The sequence below is a fragment of the Rhamphochromis sp. 'chilingali' genome (assembly GCF_963969265.1).
Source record: "Rhamphochromis sp. 'chilingali' genome assembly, chromosome: 6".
Lineage (NCBI taxonomy): Eukaryota > Metazoa > Chordata > Actinopteri > Cichliformes > Cichlidae > Rhamphochromis > Rhamphochromis sp. 'chilingali'.
In genome coordinates this window covers 33,002,810-33,022,698 of record NC_137933.1, presented here as the reverse complement: position 1 = coordinate 33,022,698, position 19,889 = coordinate 33,002,810, and the positions used below count along the sequence as shown (strand labels likewise).

Here is a 19,889-nt window from a genome sequence, read left to right as displayed (position 1 = left end):
CCCAGCATAAGCTTGCCTTTTCCTTCTGTGACTACACCCCGAGAGGAGGAGCGTAGAGTGCAGCGTAGTAGGCGTCAGGATCCTCAATTTCCAACTTAGCATCTTGGCAGGACATTTTCCCAAGCAAAGCCCCCGTCCGACTGGCAAAGAAAAAAAAAAATAATAAAAACTTCTGCATGGGCATGAGAGCGAGGATTCAACTCCGATAAGGGAGCAGCAGAAAACAAAACAAGACCAAACCTCCGGCGGACAGTGGCTGACTGGCTGACTGGCAGCGAGCAAAAAATCCACCCAATATCCAAGCTTATTTTCATCTAAAAAATTACTTTTTGCCTTGACAATTGCCATTTAGAAGGGGGGAGACAGCGGGCTGCAGATACAGCTCTATGCGCTCCGACATCAGCGCATGAGAAAATAAAGGGGGGAAAGTGCACAAGTTAAGTGGCTTATACTCTCCAGACTCCAGCATGGCATATCCTCAGGGCTACTTGTACCAGCCGTCCGCTTCATTAGCCCTGTATTCGTGCCCCGCGTACAGCACCAGTGTTATATCGGGACCCAGAACCGAGGAACTTGGGAGATCCTCTTCGGGATCTGCGTTTGCGCCATATGCCGGATCTACCGCGTTCACCAGCGCCTCGCCAGGCTACAACTCCCACTTGCCATATAATGCAGACGCGGCGGCAGCTGCCACGTTCACCTCATATGTGGTGAGTACACTAAAGGTGATTATTCAGTCTAATAGGTAGCAAAAGCGAGGGGAATTAACTCGTTATAGAACCCTTAGGTGTGTGTTGCGCAGTCGGAATCAAGCCATTGAGAAGAAATGTGCGTCACAGAAAAGTACGTGGATAGAAAAGTAGAGATTTTCATGTCCAGAAAAGATACTCCTGAGTAAATGTAACTAATCTAAAAAAGGTCGTGTACTGTTGTGGCTTTGAAATTAATAGTCGTTTTTAATAGATTAGACAATGTCTTGCCGAAGCTTCTAAGCTCCTGACCGAACGAAACGGACGGCAGCTTACATCGCTGCGTTTCTTTCTTGTAAGTCCATTAGTTGGTCCAAATATAAAACTTAAATAGTAAAACTAAAAAGGCTGAAAACAATTTTATTTAATTGTCTCCTATTCCCTGTGAGCGATCTCTTACCACGTAAGTAATTCATATTTGTTTTATAGGCCCATTTGCTACTGCTTAAAGATTGATCGCTGTTTAACAGACAAGGAAAAAGAATAATGTTTTTATGTTATTCTATTTGGAAAATGTTCTATTTCAGTAGCAACAGCAATAATCACATCGCGTTAACGTGAAGAAAACAAAAATTAAAATAGAATAAAAATAAGTAAATAAATAACACCGAAGCACGAATCCCATTTCAAATATCCAATTAAGTTCAAAACCATTCCATAAACATTGACTCCATACTCGAACCGCTGGATTAAAGCCAGTGCACCCTTGCACGATTACGAGTATGTGCTTGCGTGACCATTCGTACGCGTGTTTATGTGTGGAGTCGTGCACGTGTGTTTACGTTTGTGTGCCGCAAGTCCTTCTAAGTATTTTGCAGCAGTTTAAAGAATAACAGAACTTTTGCACACTTTCTCGTTTTTTATTACAGAGTTCTCCCTATGACCACACTACGGGCATGGCGGGCTCAATAGGATACCATCCTTACGCAGCACCCTTGGGCACCTACCCTTACGGTGATCCAGCATACCGTAAAAATGCAACCCGGGACGCCACCGCCACCCTGAAGGCCTGGCTCAACGAGCACCGCAAAAATCCCTATCCTACCAAGGGCGAAAAGATAATGCTGGCTATCATCACCAAAATGACCCTCACCCAGGTGTCAACCTGGTTCGCCAACGCCAGGAGGAGGCTAAAGAAGGAGAACAAAATGACCTGGACTCCTCGGAACCGGAGCGAGGACGAGGAGGAGGACGAAAATATCGACCTGGAGAAAAACGACGACGACGAGCCAAACAAGCCCACAGATAAGGGAGACTCCACAGACACGGAAGCAGGTCGGTGGTGCAGAAAAAAAAGGGGGCAAAAAAAAATCATCAATTTTTCATCGCAGTCTTTCCACTCAGGGTGCAAAATTGATTGCTGGTTAATGGTTGTATATTATTTATAATGGGACAATTGCTTTAAATAATAATCACCTTGAACTCCCCTCGTTTGACTTCTCAGTGGCTGAAATTGCTGGTGACGCAAAGTATTTAGCAGTCAATTTATCTTTAACTGTATAATAAGGCTGCAGCCGGTGAATTGAGCTGGTATTCGGCTACAGTTGTACAAACGCTTCTTATCATCGCAAAAGCTATTTTGATACTTGAAATACATTTAATCGGTGTAGTGAATGCTCAGACTTTAATAAACTCATAAGTCATAATTATGGGGGGGAGTTCATTTTCCTTTTTAGGCTTTTACATGTTTATGAGAACATTTTATAGCACAATTATAATTTGCAAGAGAAACGTGCAAAGGTACCCAAATATTTTTTTGCACACCCACTTTCAGTTTGCATCTGTGTTTAATTGCTTGATAATCATCTGAAACACATGCTAGAGTTTTACGAACATTTTAATGCTTATTTGGAAGTAACTGTGGTCTCCTTGTGTGTGTGTGTGTGTGTGTGTGCGTGTGTGTGTATGTGTGTGTGCTTTAGATCACAAACTTCTTAACCCAGGGGACATAGGCTGTGACAGATTTAAAGAAGAAAACCATAGCAAAGACACGGATCACCTTCTGAGTGACACGGAGTTAAAAGACCAGGAGGAGCGGACTACAGAGTTGTTGCCGGATTCTGCGAAACCAACCACGTCGTCTCCTTCAGCGATGCCCCGGGGGAACCAGCTTGCGCAACAAGACAAGCCGTCAGATTTGAGCCATGCATCGAGTACGGTCACCAGCAACGTGACCTCTGTTATCCACTCGCCCCCCTCTGCTCCTAAACCCAAACTCTGGTCCCTTGCGGAAATCGCCACGTCCTCAGACAGGTGTAAGGGCAGCGGCGAGGTGTCACAGTCTTGCCCTGGTTTGGGTCAGAGCACTGTAATAGGCACTAGCGCTTCTCCATCACGATCATCCCCTCAGTGCCCGCTCCCCAACAGCACAGTCCTATCCAGGCCTCTGTACTACACCTCCGCTTTCTACCCTGGCTACACGAACTATGGTGGCAGTTTTGGACACCTTCACAGTAACCACGGCTCGGTAACCACGGGCTCCACGGCACATTTCAATGGATTAAACCAGACTGTGTTAAATAGAGCTGAGGCTTTGGTAAGGGAGAGCCAGAAAGTCAGAGGCCAAACGCAGGTAGATCTTTGTAAAGAATCCCCTTATGAACTAAAGAAAGGTATGTCGAACATTTAATACCTGAATATTTTCCACTCACTACGGACATTTATTTATTTTGGTTGCATTAAAAAAAAAAAGATAAGAAAAAAGAGCAACGGTGAAGCAAATTCTGAGAACAGTTATTTTCTGAGTAAATGCTTATCCTCGTTTTTTTTTTAAAGTTTTGAATGGTTAATCTTAAAATGTAACAAGAATGGTCTTAATCGCTGCAGCCGCCTGAGTCTATTTGTATTAAAGACTAACATGTATATTTAATGTAGCATTTTTGTATTTAAAATGGACAACACACTATCTTTGAAGTAAATTATGGATAAAAAATATATATATATTTGTGCAGCGATTATTTTGGGGGGGGGGGGGGGTGCAGTTGGTAATCCCTGATACGTGTCTAAAATGCTTAACTGTCAGTTAATCTATGCGAAGATATAATTCAATTTATCACCGTGACAGATGTTTCAACGGTAATTATTTAAAAAAAAAAAACATGGCAATGAGAACTCTGGCGAACTTGAAACAAAAAAGGGGCCTGCAAAAAAAGAAGAAAAAAAAGAAAAAGGAAAAAAAAACGATGTTGGAATATCTGACATAAAGAGCCGTTTTATTTTGGCACATTTTCATAGAGTTTCAACGAATGAAAAAAAGAACGATTCGAGCAAAACACTTACAGTTTAATCTGAGACTTGTGTCTTTTTTTCTTTTCTTGGAAATGCTCACAAGGCCTCATTTTTTTCCCCTTTTTTTGAGCAGACTTCTAAATGTGGACATTGATATATAATAACAATACCAAGGACCACTCATTTAACCCAATTACCTCCCGTGTTTTATGCAGAGCAATCAGGTGGTGAACTCCGTAATGAGCTCGATTTTATGCCAAATTTAGACCTCATTGCTATTTTCCAAAGGCGTGGCAAAGCTGTTAAAAGGGACGCGGCGATGCATTTAGAACATACTGCCCTATTATATATCATTAATGGAGAGCCTCTTTAATAGCGCGTTAGATGTGAAACATTAGTTTGAAGTAAAGCGAGAATGCTGTCATGCACACAGCAGATGCAGAAGGATATTATGATAGCGTGTAGCCTGTAGCAAGGCACTGCTCGCTAACTCTTCCAACTTCTGCAGGTAGGTGTCACACTTGCTCCTAATTTCAGGGGGGACTCGGCTAATCCGTCACAGAGACCCATCCCCGATCAAATGGCCTGATGGAAGAAAAAAAAGGAAAAGAAAAAAGAAAGGGGAAAAAAAGAAGTGAAGCCAATGGCCACATACAATTGTCACAGTTATTATAAGGATTATAGCTAATTTGAAGGAAATTTGGCAAGCGGCTATACAAAAAATAACAATGACAACAACAACAACAACAACAACAATAATAATACATGCATACATACCTAAACGACATTAAGAACACAAATGAAAAAAAAATTACTTTTATAAAATGCAATACAATTTTTTCAAACATTTTTTTAATTTTTTGAAATCAAAGATGGAACTGTGTAGAAGAAAAAAACAACTTAATAAGAAGGAAAAAGTTATTTTTTTGTGATGATGATTATATCATTATTATTATTACTAATATTTTTATTATTGTCATGTATTGGAACGGTTCTATACCAAACATAAGAAGGCCCTATTTCATATATGTATAATATATGTATAATTACCTTTATTATCATTATTATTGGGGATACTGTTGACCTCTAATAGGGTGGGACAGGCTGCTCTTGTTTATGGCTGCCATTAATCGCTATAGTCTACTTTCCCCTTCTTCAGTTTGAAATCTCCCCTGAGGTTTATATAATTCCCTTAGCCTTAATGTCCTCTATTCGGGCCTTCTATTTTTAATCTGACAGAGTGTGTGTGAACAGTGATTGCGACACATCAGCCGGATAAATAGCATAATTAGGTTGTTTTTTTTCTCTATCTCTTTGCTGACCCCAGGAGGACTGGACTGTCCCATGCAATGTCCCCTAAGAGAGTAGTAGAGTTTTATTAGAAATTGCGCCGTTTTCTCAGATTTGACTGAATCTGACTGAAATGTTTCAGGGGGAAAATATAAACAGTATTTCTGCGGCATAAAAAATATCTGTGCAGATAGGTAAATACTTTAAGGTTATGCAAGATGCAAGTTTGTAAATATATATATATATATATATATATATATATATATATATATATATATATATATATATATATATATATATATATATGCGTGTTTTTGGGTGTAACCAACGTCTGTGATGACGCTATACACGTATATATATGCAATCAATTATGACTGGTGAAGGAAGAGCACAGAATTTACAGCCATTCATCAGAGGCATGGCAGCCTAGAAGGATAGGCTCTGCAACTTTGCCTGGCTTACCCCTCTACTTGAATGGCGTGTCGGTTCATTGTTGGAATTGCTACAATGTGAGAATACTAAGCAGGGGTGAAACCATTCCCACGTGTGAAAATGGGGAAAATAATCCGACAGGAGAAGAAACACGGGAGAAAGAGCTGGATAAGGTCTTTGCAGTCACACCGACTTTGTTGTTGTTGAGCGTTTAAAAGCAGCTTTGAGGGGAGAAAAAAAAAACTTCGGTCTTCGCATACCGTCATCATATCAATTAAAGTATTTTTTCCCGCCCAAACCGAAAATAAAGGCCCGCGGCTTTACATCTATTTTAAGGGTAGCAACTGACCCCTAATTAAAATGTACTGAACGAACTCTTAAATTTTCCTGTTTAGACGAGAAGAAGTGAATTCATTATTTACCCAAGCGTCTAAAATCGAATTATTGCGTAATTAGAATTTTGTATTACCGACAGTAAATATATATATGTATATATAGACTGGGGGAAACTGACATTTTATATCCTTTGTCATAAAAAAAAACGTAACCCTGAAATGTGCCGCTCATTATGTTTTATTTATGCATATTATGTGTGTGCTTGAGTGTCATAAGGGAGACTTTCACTGGTGACTGAAAATAGTGCTATTATAAGTCTAATGAATAACAAGAGTAAACGGTGGTTTCTTGTTTGTTTTCGACACTTTTGGGAATGGCGGGGTGCAATGAAGTGAGAGTCTGGCATCTATGGCCTTGTATCATGCTTTTCATTGCTGTACTTATCTGGGAAGCCAAGAGCGCACGTTTATCATAGGGACATCCACGTAATTTAGCAGTTTACCAAATATCCAGTTTTTGTCGAATATTTAGGGAGGTTAAAAAACGAAATAAAAGAAAAGTTTTAAAAGAAAAAAAATCTGTAGGGAAATTTTACAGCACAGACTAACGTAAAGTATTTTTAAAACTTTAATTTCATTTAATTTCGTGTATATCGAATGCTGTTTCTGGGATAATCTGGTGTAGATCAGTTTACCCTTCTTTAATTTGACACTATTTGGAACGGACCTGCTGGAAACTGCTGCTCGGTTTGGCAAGAGATTTGCTGCAGAGGCAAAGACACTGAGGCCCAAACAGATTACACACTTGCCACTGGACCGTTCTGCGAAGGCCTATCACATGCTACTGTATGTCAGACTACAAGGTGAAATCAAAACCTGTTGATACACACATTCCCAATATCGCTGAAGGATTACTCAACTGAGCAAACGGTACATCTTATAAACAGCATACTGATACAACACATAAAAGCTGGGGTCAAATTTAGCTCAAATGTGTAAATAGACACCCGCTTTACTTGACCTGCACAGATTAGTGGCAGTGGGTATGATTAGCAACACAAATTTTGCCAGATACAAATGTCTAAAAGAATGCTGAAATAAAAGGATGTTTTTATTTTATTTTATTTTTTATTTACTTTTTTTGTTTTGGTTTGGGTTTTTTTTTTTAAGAAAACGCGGTCTTATCTGTGACTCGCAGACGGCTGCAAAATACTTATTTCACCGGATTCTCACGTTTCCTCTTCAAACTCCCTTTACCCTATAATAGCTCACAGTGGCAACCTCATTTTGCTGCTATAATACTTAAAAGAAAGAAAATACGTTTTTATTCATTTATTTTATGTTGTAATGCTTACATAACATGTCACAACATAATGGGCATTCGGTTTTTCTTTTTTCCTTAGGTGTAAAAAACGTTTTCTTGGGATGTTCAAAAAAAGCTCACGACTATTTAATCCTCATGATTTCCTCTATGAGAAGGCTAATTAGGGACATAATATTTCAGCTTTAGCCTCTTGCAGAATCTGTGCGGACTTGAGTCCGAAGTCGACGAGGTTCACATGGGCCGTGTGTGGGACTAACTGCTTGTGAAACGACTTCATTTTTTCGTGAGCGCATATTTGCTCACCTTTGAAAGCCTCAAATTCGCGTCACTCTCGAGCCTCTTACACTTCCAACGTTCATGTTAAGTGAAGTTATAAAACGCTTTTGAACACATGGCAAGGCGGCCCCGATAAGGTGGCAGAGAGTGATTTACCACTATTTTTGTGCACTTCACGGACTGTTTTTCTATTTCTCTATAGAACTCCTCTGGGAGAGATTACACGTGTAATTTTCAGCTGTGAGATGTTTAAAGTGACCCACCCCCACCGCTACACACACACACACACACACACACACACACACACACACACACACACACACACACACACACACACACACACACACATATATTAACAAAACATATCTATAAAAACATTAAGGAAGAGTGATGACCTATGAAGTTTTTGGAGGCCAGCAGTCCAGGTAAGGAGAACTAAAGGATTCAGTTCCAGTAGAAAATATAAAAAATGTGTTTAGAGATGGGTGCATTATTATGTGTCGATTACCCCCCCCCCCCAAAAAAAAAAAATAATTTTTAAAGGTTCCCATTCAAATTAAGTGCTGGGTAATGTTTCAGTTATGTAGAGTTGTCTAATTTTAATTTATATTAATGACCACCCAAATACATGCATACAGTGAAATACCCTTCTCTGAAAGCACCTTAACTCCTTAACAGGTCCTGGCCATTGACCACTCTGCTCTGACAGCAGTGTGGTGTGAGCTTTTGACCTTCTGACTGCAAAGGGCCTGTGTTCAGTGCCCATGTAAGGGCTCACTGGTGCTCACACTAGGGGGGTCTGCCCTGCCCTAGAGGAGGTGATGGTGACACACACACACACACACACACACACACACACACACACACACACACACACACACACACACAGAGAGAGAGACTTAGATCGTACTTCACGCCAAACTCCCTCAGGTATGCACAGCCACAGAGCAGTAAGTGTGTGCATCCAATCTGGAGGTGGAGACACCGGCAGGTTCTTCCTCCTGTGACTCAGTACAGGTCCTGTCTGTACCTTCACATGGCTCCTCCCTCATTCTGGTCAAAAAGGTGAGCTAACACCAGTGCTTGTGTTCTGTGTCAAACCTTGCTATTTTACAAAGTGTACCATCTCACTGAGAAGTTTTTATCAATCAAATATTAAAGATATTCTTAAATAAAAGTAATGGAAGGGACTATTAATGGAAGCCAAAGGGGAGTCTATCTACTTATGATAAGGCCTTCTTTTTCCACAATATTCATGTTTTTGAAGGAGATTGATGAACTGTTTTCTTTCAGTGACTTCACAGGGTCCACAAGGGAGGAGGGGCACCAAGCTGCCTGACTGTTTATTTACATTTGCCCTTTTAAATGATCCCTTTCTTCGCAACATCTGCTCCACATTACCACACAGATATCTGTCCTAATGACCGCTATAATGCCTGCGAACACACACTTAGTCAAACATAAGCACACACACACATAGACTGCCTGTAACATTACCATTATCCACTGTTCATATGGGACACTTTACCCTCTCCAAACCACCTTGCACAACAAATGGACCTTTTCTCACTGCTCTTTCTGTTTGTGGTGAGCTTCCCACTTTTCCTCCCAATTTGGTGTAGTCTGATGGATGTAAATGGGCACTTACTTAATTGGATCAGTTCCCAAGATGGAGATAAACGGGGCACAGACTCCAACACCCCAACCCCCTCCACCCCCCACCCAAGTTATTTTGAGCTGTGCTCAATTCAGCGGTGTGTGGAGAGAACGTTAATGAGAAGGGGCAAGGAGATGCCGTTGCTGCTCGACTCATCCAAAACTCCCTGCTCCAGACTGGCCCTCACTCCCACACGATGAGAGGAAGCAAGCGGCACGGACCCCATGTGTGACAGTGTCTCAGTGCCAATTTAGCAAAAGCGCCTGCTAGTGCTGCAACTCACAAACTGTCCAATCAGGAACAACTACAATGGCTGACCTGAATTTGGTACACACAAGTAGCAGCTGGATTTTTTAATTTAAAAGACAAATTAGATGGCAACCAAATCTAAACCTAAACATGAAGAAAAATAAATGAGTTTAGTTCTTGTCCATGCTTCATGACACTTGAATGTTCCAGACATTAAGTTGATAAAAGGGCTAAAAATGGCCTTTTTCTTCCCTATCACCCATCCAAAAAATAAATAAATAAATCAAGCAGTGGCTGCATGCCAGTGGGAGTGTGCTGGCTGCAGCACCCTGATTAACAGCATGGTTTACAGCCAACTTCAAGGTAATTTCATCAGAGAGGGGCTTTAACAGATAAAGACCACCCCTAACTACCCCCCTCTCTGCTAACTACTCCAACTGCATCCCTTCCCACTTGAGACGTCCCATCTAACACAGTAACTGAGAGTTGCTAATACCTGGAGCAGGCTAACATGGCCAGCCACAAACCAGGCTCAAATTATCTATTGACCTCATTTTCAATAAAGGAGCCGTTTCCAGTCTGATGAATGATTTGTTGGTCTTGCATGGAATGACCATCTGGATGAAAGGATATGCTCACTGTAGTAGGTATGTATCACCTGCCAGCTAGGATTCTCTCTACAAACGCTTGCAGTTGGCAGCTACGCATCTGCCTATGCATCTCACTAAATCTACTATGTATAAAACTAGACCTGTAAAAAAAAAAAAAGAAAAGGAGAAAGAGCTAATTGAATTTTTCATCATATGGTCACTGTTGGCTCAGGTCTTTTTTATCTCAAGTCAAACATTAGGTTATATTGAGCCAATATGAGAAAATCCCCGGTTGCATCTGGAGACATGACAGCAGTTCATTCAGATATCAAAAGCTTTGTACCCGGGCCTCTTTGTTGCAGAATAAAGAAGAGGAATCCAAAACAAATCTGTGAAAGAGCTTTGGCTGTAGTAAAACCTCTTGTCCCACACTGCCTCCTTTTCTTGTTTAGGGAGCTCAGATTGGGTTCATAGTAGCTGCACTTAAAGTATAGAAAGATCTGATTTATTAGCTTGTCAGGGGAAGCATTGTTCAAGAAAGCAATCAAAAAGCACTTACCTAGCTCCTCTAAAATTACTGCTATTTTACTGGCTAATTTGTGTAACTCCCATGGAGAGACTGGCAAAGGGTTTGATGAGGCATATAATGATGATTAATGAATTTATTGCCCTGCTGCTCATCAAACAGTTGTATATACTCTCTCTCTCTCTCTCTCTCTCTCTCTCTCTGTCAGTGTATTGTGCCTTCTCCAGAGTGACAGAGAGAAGCTAGTTTTGTCCTCCTACCTGCTACCTCTTTTTGGCCGTTAACCTAACTGACCCGATGGGCATGAGAATGTAACGGATGGTCTGTGGGCAGAGTGGGGAGCACAATGGACAGTTTAATAAAAGGTTAAACTGGAAACACAAGTAAACCTGCTGCAAGGGACATGAGCTCTCAGCTTTCAGCCTCTGATCACTTTTGTGGGAAAAGCAGAGGGAAACTAGATCCCTGCGACTTCTTCTGCCCTCTACTACCACCGCCACCACAGTAACCCCATACAGACCTCAATGCACCAGCCTCAATAAGCACAAAAGCAAAAAGGAATACAAGAAGCTATGAAGTATTAGCAATGAGTCAACAACAGTCACCAAATACACAAAAGGAAGCACCTACTGTGTTACAAAAATGAAAGAGACGTGTTTGCATATACCATTATTGTGTTGAAACAAGGCCTGCTTTCACCGCAAATGATGATTAACGACTAGTAGGGCAGGGAGGGTGTGTGAGTGTGTATGGCAAAGGTACTGTGCTTGTGAAGCGGTCACTCTGGGGTCAAAAGCACGTCTACATATTTGCTAAATAAGACCAGCCCCTTCACCCAGCCTGCTCCCATAAATCTGGGGTCACACATCTCTCGACTCAACATTGTATGGGATGTTTACACTTGATTACACCACATGCCTTCCTATTCCCAGTTCTTTGGTCAACTGGGCTTGATTGAGTCTGGGCTTGTTCACCGTTACTTGCAACTATATAATACATTGCTTAAACACCACCACTACTACACATAAATACATCCCCACCCCCACCATCACCCCCTATGAGATCAGTTCCCTGGATAGACTGGATTCTGCATTCACTGATTCATTAGGTTGGTCCCTTAAATACATCAAAGAGCTTCCTCGCACAGACAATAAACCAATAAAACCAATTATAACCCATATCTTCTAGGCAATGCTGATCTCTTGGGTGTCAACGTTAGATAATGAAAGAGCGTGATGACATAAGTTTTCTGAGAAAACTCACTTTCTGTCTCTTTCTAGTGTGCTTGCTCTTCCACAGATGCTGGCTCTTCTAAGCACGCGGTGCAAAATAGCACATGCCACAGTTTCCCCCTGAAATAACATGCATGTAATTTGCCCATATATCATAACCCCAGAATTTGTAGTTAAAATTAGAAGAATATAAAGTCCTTGTAAGTATAGTGAGAAGCCAGTGCAAATATAGTGGTGCCTTGCCTATCATGTGTTTCACATTAAATGTTACCAGTTAAAGTTCTTTAAATATTCATGGACCTCCCTGGCTTTTTCTTCCTCTCTCTTTTTGATGGAGTGGATGGAGGGGTTCAAGCACAGGCTACTCGGGCTGTGATAACCCCTTTAGCTGGCATGGCGGAGATGAAATGCATTTGTCAAAAGGAGAAATTGAGATTCGCTCAGTGCTGCCTATTATTGCTTTCATTCCTTTTCCTCAAAACAAGAGAGGGCAACCCAATCAGGGGAATCGGCATATGCAGATCACAGCGATAAATTTTTCATGAGCATGTTTCATCTTAAAGCAGATGAAAACGACGGGGAAAGAGGTTATTAAACAAAAGATGGAATCAACAGAGTGAAAAATGGCGTTAAAAATGAAGTTTCTAAGTGGGTGTTTTGCTTCACAAGCCATTTCAGTTTTTTGACAAGTATGCATATCATACAACTTATTGTGCTGTATACTTTATGCTGGATGGGAACACTTCAGATCTCCTGTTATGCAGCTTGGTTGTATTTTTAGAATGTAATCTTAGTCTCATCTTTGCAAGTTAAAAAAATAAAAGTTTCTTTTATTGGAAACACATTGAACCAACGGTCAGCAGGTTCACTTACATATATCAATGATAAGTCATAATTATACTGTTTGTTGCTTGTGGGAATCCTGGAATTTTAATGAATGATGTTTCAGCTTCCTTAAATGCATGAGCTCTGGTCTCTGGAATGATGGTTGTGTGTGGACCAGAGCTTTTTCACATAATATTTGCAAAAATTTAATGGTTGATTTTAGGGGATTTTTTTATTTTCTTTTTTGCTTGACAAAGCACAAACTCTTATTTGACCGTATGCAATAAATATTCAAGTTTGAAGCAAAGGGTCCCAAAATCATCATGAAGCCAATTTTAACACAGCAAATATTTATTCAAACGTATCAAAATGATCTCATTAAGCAAAATTAATAATATGTTGAGAAAAGCATTCAAATTCAAGCTTCTCCGCTATAGATGTTAAAAAGAAATTACCTGAATTGAACAAAAATATGGTATCCTACGAGTCTGCACACTAGCAGACGATGACTCTACCGTCCTTGACCTGTTGACTGACACACAAATGCACCGACTTCATTAGCAGGTCACCAGTCAGTGCCCGAACAGTCATTAGTAAATACATGAGTATTGACACACATATAAAAACCTTGCGCACATTATGTCATTGACTAGAGCAGTTTTGCCTACAAGGCTGTTACAAAATATGAGGCTGATAATAGGTTGTTCAGCCAATTACAGGTGTCCCACCTGAAACAGTCAATATCAAGCGAAACTGTGATTCATTACCAAAGTGCATGAATAAAAATGGAAATAAAATTAAAAAAAAGATATATTGACCGTCATAATATGCATACTTTTACACAGCCCTAGTTTGTGTGCATAATTGCTTTAATGTGGGCTATTAAGACTAAGTGGATGTGATTTTACCGTCTGCCCTACATTCAGTATCTCTGCCATGATCAATACTTATGATTTGTAAGTCACCAGCCATCAGTAACAATGTCTGCTACTGTGTAGTTAAGTGGCTGACCTTGTGAGGAAAAGATCCTTCCTTGTTCTTGAGATTATCAAACAGAGCACCTATGCTGTGGGTATCAAGGAGAAACTTTCATATATTTAAAAGATTTAACCTACCACACATGAGCGTATATGATCACAAAATATGGTTCTGTGCAGCCAAGTATGCTAGACATAAAACAGTGTGTCTTTTGGAATAATTAATATTCTGAGATCAAATACAAAAATTAAAGAATGCAGACAGGAAGCAGAATGTAACTGTGTGTGTGTGTTTGTGAATGGGTGATTGGGGGGGGGGGGGGTTGAGATTCTGACCGGCTTTCTGGCTTATACATTCTTTCTTAATAAGTGCTTGTTTGGAGTGCTTTTCCGCGTATGAGATTGACACAAACACACATATACAAACACACGCTTCAGATTAGACGTTGAGCCTGAGTGACTTAAACAAGAAAAGATAGCTCTTTGTATGGTGACAAATGGATAAGCAGAGCTATCTCGGGCTGTAATCTTGGAATAGTTTGAGACACTTTGTGTTTTGGCAACAGACGAACACGATATGTGATCTTCCCCTGAATGAATGAGCAATAGTGTTTTAAGAGAGAGGGATCTGTTTTTGATTCGTGTTGTGTCATGTTTTTACCGTAGGCGATCAGAAACCAACATCTGGCATGATCACTCCCAAATCCAAAGGAAAAAAATGTCACTGTAAGATAATACACGACTCTAAAAATCAAAAACACCACAGGTAAAGAGCTGGATTTCTTGCATATATTTCAGGTCTGTCTATCTTCTCTTTTTTCAGACTAAAATATGTCTTTTCACATTTCTGAATGTATGTCAGATCATGTTTAGGCAAGTGTAAATACTAAGCAATAAGTACTAATCAGTCATAGGTTCTGAGGGAGTTACACCAACTAGGATGTACTTCCCTGCGATCAATAAAGAAAACATCAGTGAGGAAGAATCCCCAGTCTCATTAGTATTAGCAAATCTTAACACTGGTCAATCTGCTGCTAATGAAGATATATACTCAAATCTCCTGTGTGCAACTCCTCTTGTGTCTGTCCACATATCTGCATGTGTACTTTGCAACAACACGCATGCCTGTTATTTAAAATTAACACTTGCTACTATGGATATTTAGCCATCAAACACATTATTTCTAAGTTGCGTTTAAGCTACAAAAAAGTATTTCTGTCTCCCTAATCTCTGTGTCAGGCATATATGTTATCCAGTCTGAGTTATTTGCGTATGAGCTTGTTCAGAATCTCATGTTTCCTCCCAAGCTGACACTGACCGCAGGCATTTTTTGACCAGCAGTTAGGGAAAACTTTTACTGAATTCTGTCTCCACACTCTGTATGGATGAATGAGGCGGAATCTAAAGAGAGAAGGACCAGAGGCACCTAACACAGCACAATGATCAAGTGCTGGTAGCATGAGTAGCCAGAGTACACAGAGCTATTAGTTGTGAGTGATACGGTTGAAGTTACTCCTGTGAACTTTGCAGTGACTCGACGCCTAGTACTGTTGGTGGGGGGGTTCTTGGGAGGAACCGCTTAAGTTGGGGGTGTGGGGGAGGGTGCATGGCCTAACCGTCGATATTCATCCCAGCAACCACACAACTCCCCTCCTTGTTTCCAGTTGGATTCCGCTTATAAGTGCTGCCATTCTTTCCTCCATTGAGTGCAAGCTACACGTGCTTGTGACCACACTCCCTTTCTCTCCTCTCTGTCTTTCTCCCTCTAACTCCCTCTCCACCGAACCCGGTTATTAACACAAACACTGGCTGACACTTGTTTGTGCTTTTAATTGTGTCTGGATGTTATGTCTCTTGTGAACACATACATTAGCATTTCTCTGGAACAGTATAATCACTCCTTCAACCACAACGCCATGCAGAGAAAGCACAGGAAATTACCACATGCAATCATGTTTGCTGCACAAGCACATTTGGCTTCGCTCAGCTCCTGTATAGTCTGCAGAGGCCTATAACTTTGTGTTGGATTGTGAGTAAGCGATCTTCGGGATGCCATTAAATTTCACCGTGCATTCCCGAACGTAGTGCCTTTAAATGAAATAACATGAGTTTTTGTGTAGTAATGCCAATGCTGTCAAACTTTTTGAAGGCGATGGAATTAAATGCAAAATATGGATAACAATAGAAAATTAAAGATCCATTCTGCCTTGATAATTAGTCAGAATTTATTAACGGTTGGCTTCTGGTAACAAGGACAACAATCTAAGGATGTTCAGGCAGTGTCCCTTTTTTCCCCACTGGCAGCCTCCTGTATGATCATCAAAGGCTTCAACGTATCAGTGAAATGATTCTGACTGTCAGAACACATTTAGAGTTTCCTTATTTTTCCCTCGCTGATATAACACGACCCACAAAAAGAAAACCTCCCACTCTTCAGGCCTCTCCACATACTGTGAAAAAAGCAGTGGTGTGCCAAGGATTACACTGTAAAATATGCATGTCCCAATGAAATATGTATATAGCTGGGTGTCATCAATGACATGGCTTCTACAAAGACTATACTGGGTACGCAGGAATGCATGTTTCTCTGATTCTGTTCCCTTGACTTTAATGGGTGTAGAAACAAGAAAAGGCTCATCTGGGGAAATAATTAAGCCTGACACCAATGTATTTGGTGTGCATCTGAACACGTTTTACAGAGCCACTAATTTACCTTTTTTGAATAACTTCTAGAATGGCTGTAAAAAAGCATGCAATAAATGGGCTCAGTGCACCAGCCAGCATTGTTTCTAAATTAAACGCCCCAAATATCTTTAGGAAATAAGACTGTTTTCCAGCGGATGAGGACCTAATCTCCTCAGTCATGGTGGTTTGAAGGGGAATGTTTTCGAGTTTTAACAGGGTTGGTTCCAGCATTCCCACCACCACAGCAGTCTAACTGCGAAGAGGGGCTTCTCTTCTCTTCTCTTCTCTGTGCCAACCAGAGGGAAGGAAAGTAAAATAGGTGAGCTGTGAATTACACCCGCGAATAAACTAAGGCCCGCTATCAAAAAAGTGTAAACTGCTGCAGTTGATCAAAATACATTTATTAAGATGGCAAACATATGATTTGCCTATAGAATAGACAATCTTCTAAGAAGAGCATAAAGAAAAGGGTGTTTTTGTATTCATTACAAGAACAAAGCCTAAGGCTGTAGGGCCACTGGATAATCTCCTCATGACTCAGACTCCCACAATCAACACAAAAGCATTAGACCCACAACAGTTTGACAACAGTCAAGTACAAGAGGGTGCAACCAGATGGAAGCAACGTTAGTTAGTTGCCTCTAGCTGCTTGGCTTTGGGTCTCAGGTGTCTGCTTCTCTACAGGTATGTGTTACCATAATAGAGTAGTTAAGAGGGCCTCTTGTCAAGGGCCCTTCCCTCCTGTCTCGGCACACTGACTCCAGTGTGAACAGGGATGCCTGGACAATTTAGCATAGTCTTGTTAGAGTGAGTATTGCACAATGGAAACTGTCATGCGGCTTGTAATGTGTAATTGAACTTGGAGCCATTTTGCTTGAGAATAGTTAGACTCAGCTCGATTAGATTTCACTTGGAAAAGCCGACAGAGATCCTGCACACTGTTTGCTCAAAGGCTCAATTTTTTTGAGCAGGCCGTAAAGGCTGAGAAGCACTTCTTGGAGCGGCTTTTCCCAAATGGCTACATGTCCAGTGCAGTTGCGCCTTCCTCTTATGTCCTCAAAACCACAATCTACCCCCGCCCTCCAACCCCTACATTGCTTTCTCGCAATTCACCCCACCCTCGCTGGGACTGTTTTGTCCTCTGGAACTTTCATTATGTGAAAAGGATAAAAATACAGCGCACTGTGAATTTATGGTTTTGTCAGATTTGCCATTAAAAATATGAACTTTTTCAAACATTTGCTCAGAAACCAGAGTAAGAAAACAGGCCGACCATTGAGTTTATACAGAGTCACCGCAACAGCCTATAGTCGTCCTTATAGTTTCTTCGTATTAAGGCAGACACCTCAGGATCTCTACACACTCATACACCAACTGCATGAGTGCATATTCAAATAAACATTAAAACCCTACAATATTTAATAAAGTTAATAAAGATCCATGAGTGCATAAGCATTCACTAGCAGATGGAACCATGCACATATCTGTACTCCCACACACACACACACAGATACCACACACAAATACACAGTTACTGTAATCCATTACATCCTCTTGGATGTGTTATACTTGTTTATTGACTTTGCCAATTTTAAAGGACAGTCCGTATATCTTATCCCCTTACAGTATAAACCTTTCCTACCGATCCCAACCTCAGACACTGATGACACATCCCTTTAAACACCCCTTTCTGTTGCATGGACATATGACTCAATGTTAATGACAGTATTGAGTGTTTTATAGAGAGCCATAATTATAATCATCTAAACCTCCATTCTCGGGAGTTTATGTCCATCTCCACCTTTCTTACTCTTTCCCTCTCTCTTTCTCCATGACAGCTGCTTTTCCTGGGAAAGTGCCTCTTTTCTCAGACGATAATCTATTGCTGTCCTCCCATCGCTTACATGTAGCTACATGGTGAGTCAGTGCTGTAATTCCATCATTAGCTGGATAATGTGTGTGCAGTCTGTGTGTTAAAACTCTAAGTGCCAGCTTTGCTGTGACCCCAGGGCAGCCTGTGGGTTTGACTGATGCCAGTCTACCCAGCAAGCGTCATTTGAGCTCTGTAATGGGTTTTGCCCAGCTCAGTTGGCCTAGACTGGCTTTTGGTAGCAGGACCTTCATACGTGTGTCTGAACTAAACACCAAAAGTTTGAAAGTAACGATTTAATAACCATAAACTGACACTGGTACCAAAAGTAAATAGTCTTAGAGTACTTTAGCAAAGTGGACAGAATATATATTAGATTTGATCTTTCATTACATGGCTCTATGCACTGGATCCACGTGATAAAAGAGGACTCACCCTTCACCTTTTTTCTTTACTTGATGAACTTGTTGACCGTTCTTGGTGACTCGTCTCTGACACAGGATTCACACACGGTAACACCCAATCACCTCCAGCCACTTTCTCCACAGCTCGTGGTTGTAGAGGGAGCATTCACCACAGACCCTGCCAGAAACAGACACCTCTAAATCAAAAGTGGAATTACAGTAAAACACGGGTTGTATTACGCCAATACCTTAAGATACACTGAAAGACACACAGCCAAATTGATAAAACAGGTCTCAGCTCAGTCCCCACCTGTCTTTTTCCAATAACAAACCAACACAATTAAGTTCTAAACTCTGCCATAAATCTTCCAGGACGCATGTTTAAAGAGTCCCTTCAGGCAGACATACATTTGCTTTTGATTGCAGTATGAGGGAAAAAAAGACAGCAGTTTGTGTCTGGGTGTGAATTTTTATGAACAAGTCATAAGTGTTATATACAGTGCATGCGCATTTGTGCGCTGAAGTTACAAAGTAACACAAAAAGGTAAATGTAGAAACAGCCCATGTGGGAATGCTGTCACAGATTTTGAAATGCATACAAACATACACCCAAGTTCACATGGACTTAATTTACGCATGTGTGTGCGTGGGTCACATTCAAGCGCCGTATTCAATCACAGATGAGCTCTTACCAGCCCATGACAAATCTCCACCTGTGTGTGGGATCAGTGTAGTTGTACATGTGGGAGCTCGCCCTGATCCCACAGTGTCTGCACTATCACCTACCACCTGAGGCCCTGCCTGACTGACTGATGGGAGAATTTCATCTGACAAAAAGCATCAGTGATTGATCACCGGGGCTCACCTGAGTCCCTACGGGGGGGCCCAGCGTGCCAAAAACTATAGGCCCCAAGAAGGTGCACCTTTCCTAGACTTGTCCACCTGGTTCCCTGGGGCAGATTCCCCTAGAATCTGTGTGGTCATCACCACAGCTATGTGTATGCATACTTACGACTGCCAACTTCATCATACCAAACTAAAATGTATACAGCACACCTGGGGTTAAGGGAAATTAATTAGACACTAAATCATTTATAATTTGAGACAAGTGTCTTTTCTGTTGATCTTGAAAGAAGCCCACTGATAAAGCAGGTCTCGGAAATAACCCTAGGCTATTATGGTGACTACGCCTGAGAAATAGGTTTTTGCCTCATTAAAAATAAATAAGCCTATTTTATAC

The 19,889-nt window shown here is 41.0% G+C and overlaps 1 protein-coding gene across 1 annotated transcript; it reads left to right on the top strand.

Moving 5' to 3' along the window:
- The first annotated feature begins 65 nt into the window (after positions 1–65).
- Positions 66–3,683, top strand: irx5a (iroquois homeobox 5a). The gene is made up of 3 exons (XM_080884927.1): positions 66–710; positions 1,619–2,024; positions 2,672–3,683. The coding sequence occupies exons 1-3, from the start codon at positions 468–470 to the stop codon at positions 3,376–3,378; spliced, it is 1,356 nt and encodes a 451-aa protein (XP_080741053.1). The 5' UTR covers positions 66–467; the 3' UTR covers positions 3,379–3,683.
- The last annotated feature ends 16,206 nt before the right edge of the window (positions 3,684–19,889 follow it).

Bases quoted from the DNA above. Each gene is read 5' to 3' on its own strand.
- irx5a (XM_080884927.1), top strand. From the start codon at position 468: ATGGCATATCCTCAGGGCTACTTGTACCAGCCGTCCGCTTCATTAGCC. The intron at 711-1,618 runs GTGAGTACACTA...TTTTTATTACAG, and splicing joins CCACGTTCACCTCATATGTG to AGTTCTCCCTATGACCACAC. The intron at 2,025-2,671 runs GTCGGTGGTGCA...TGTGTGCTTTAG, and splicing joins CTCCACAGACACGGAAGCAG to ATCACAAACTTCTTAACCCA.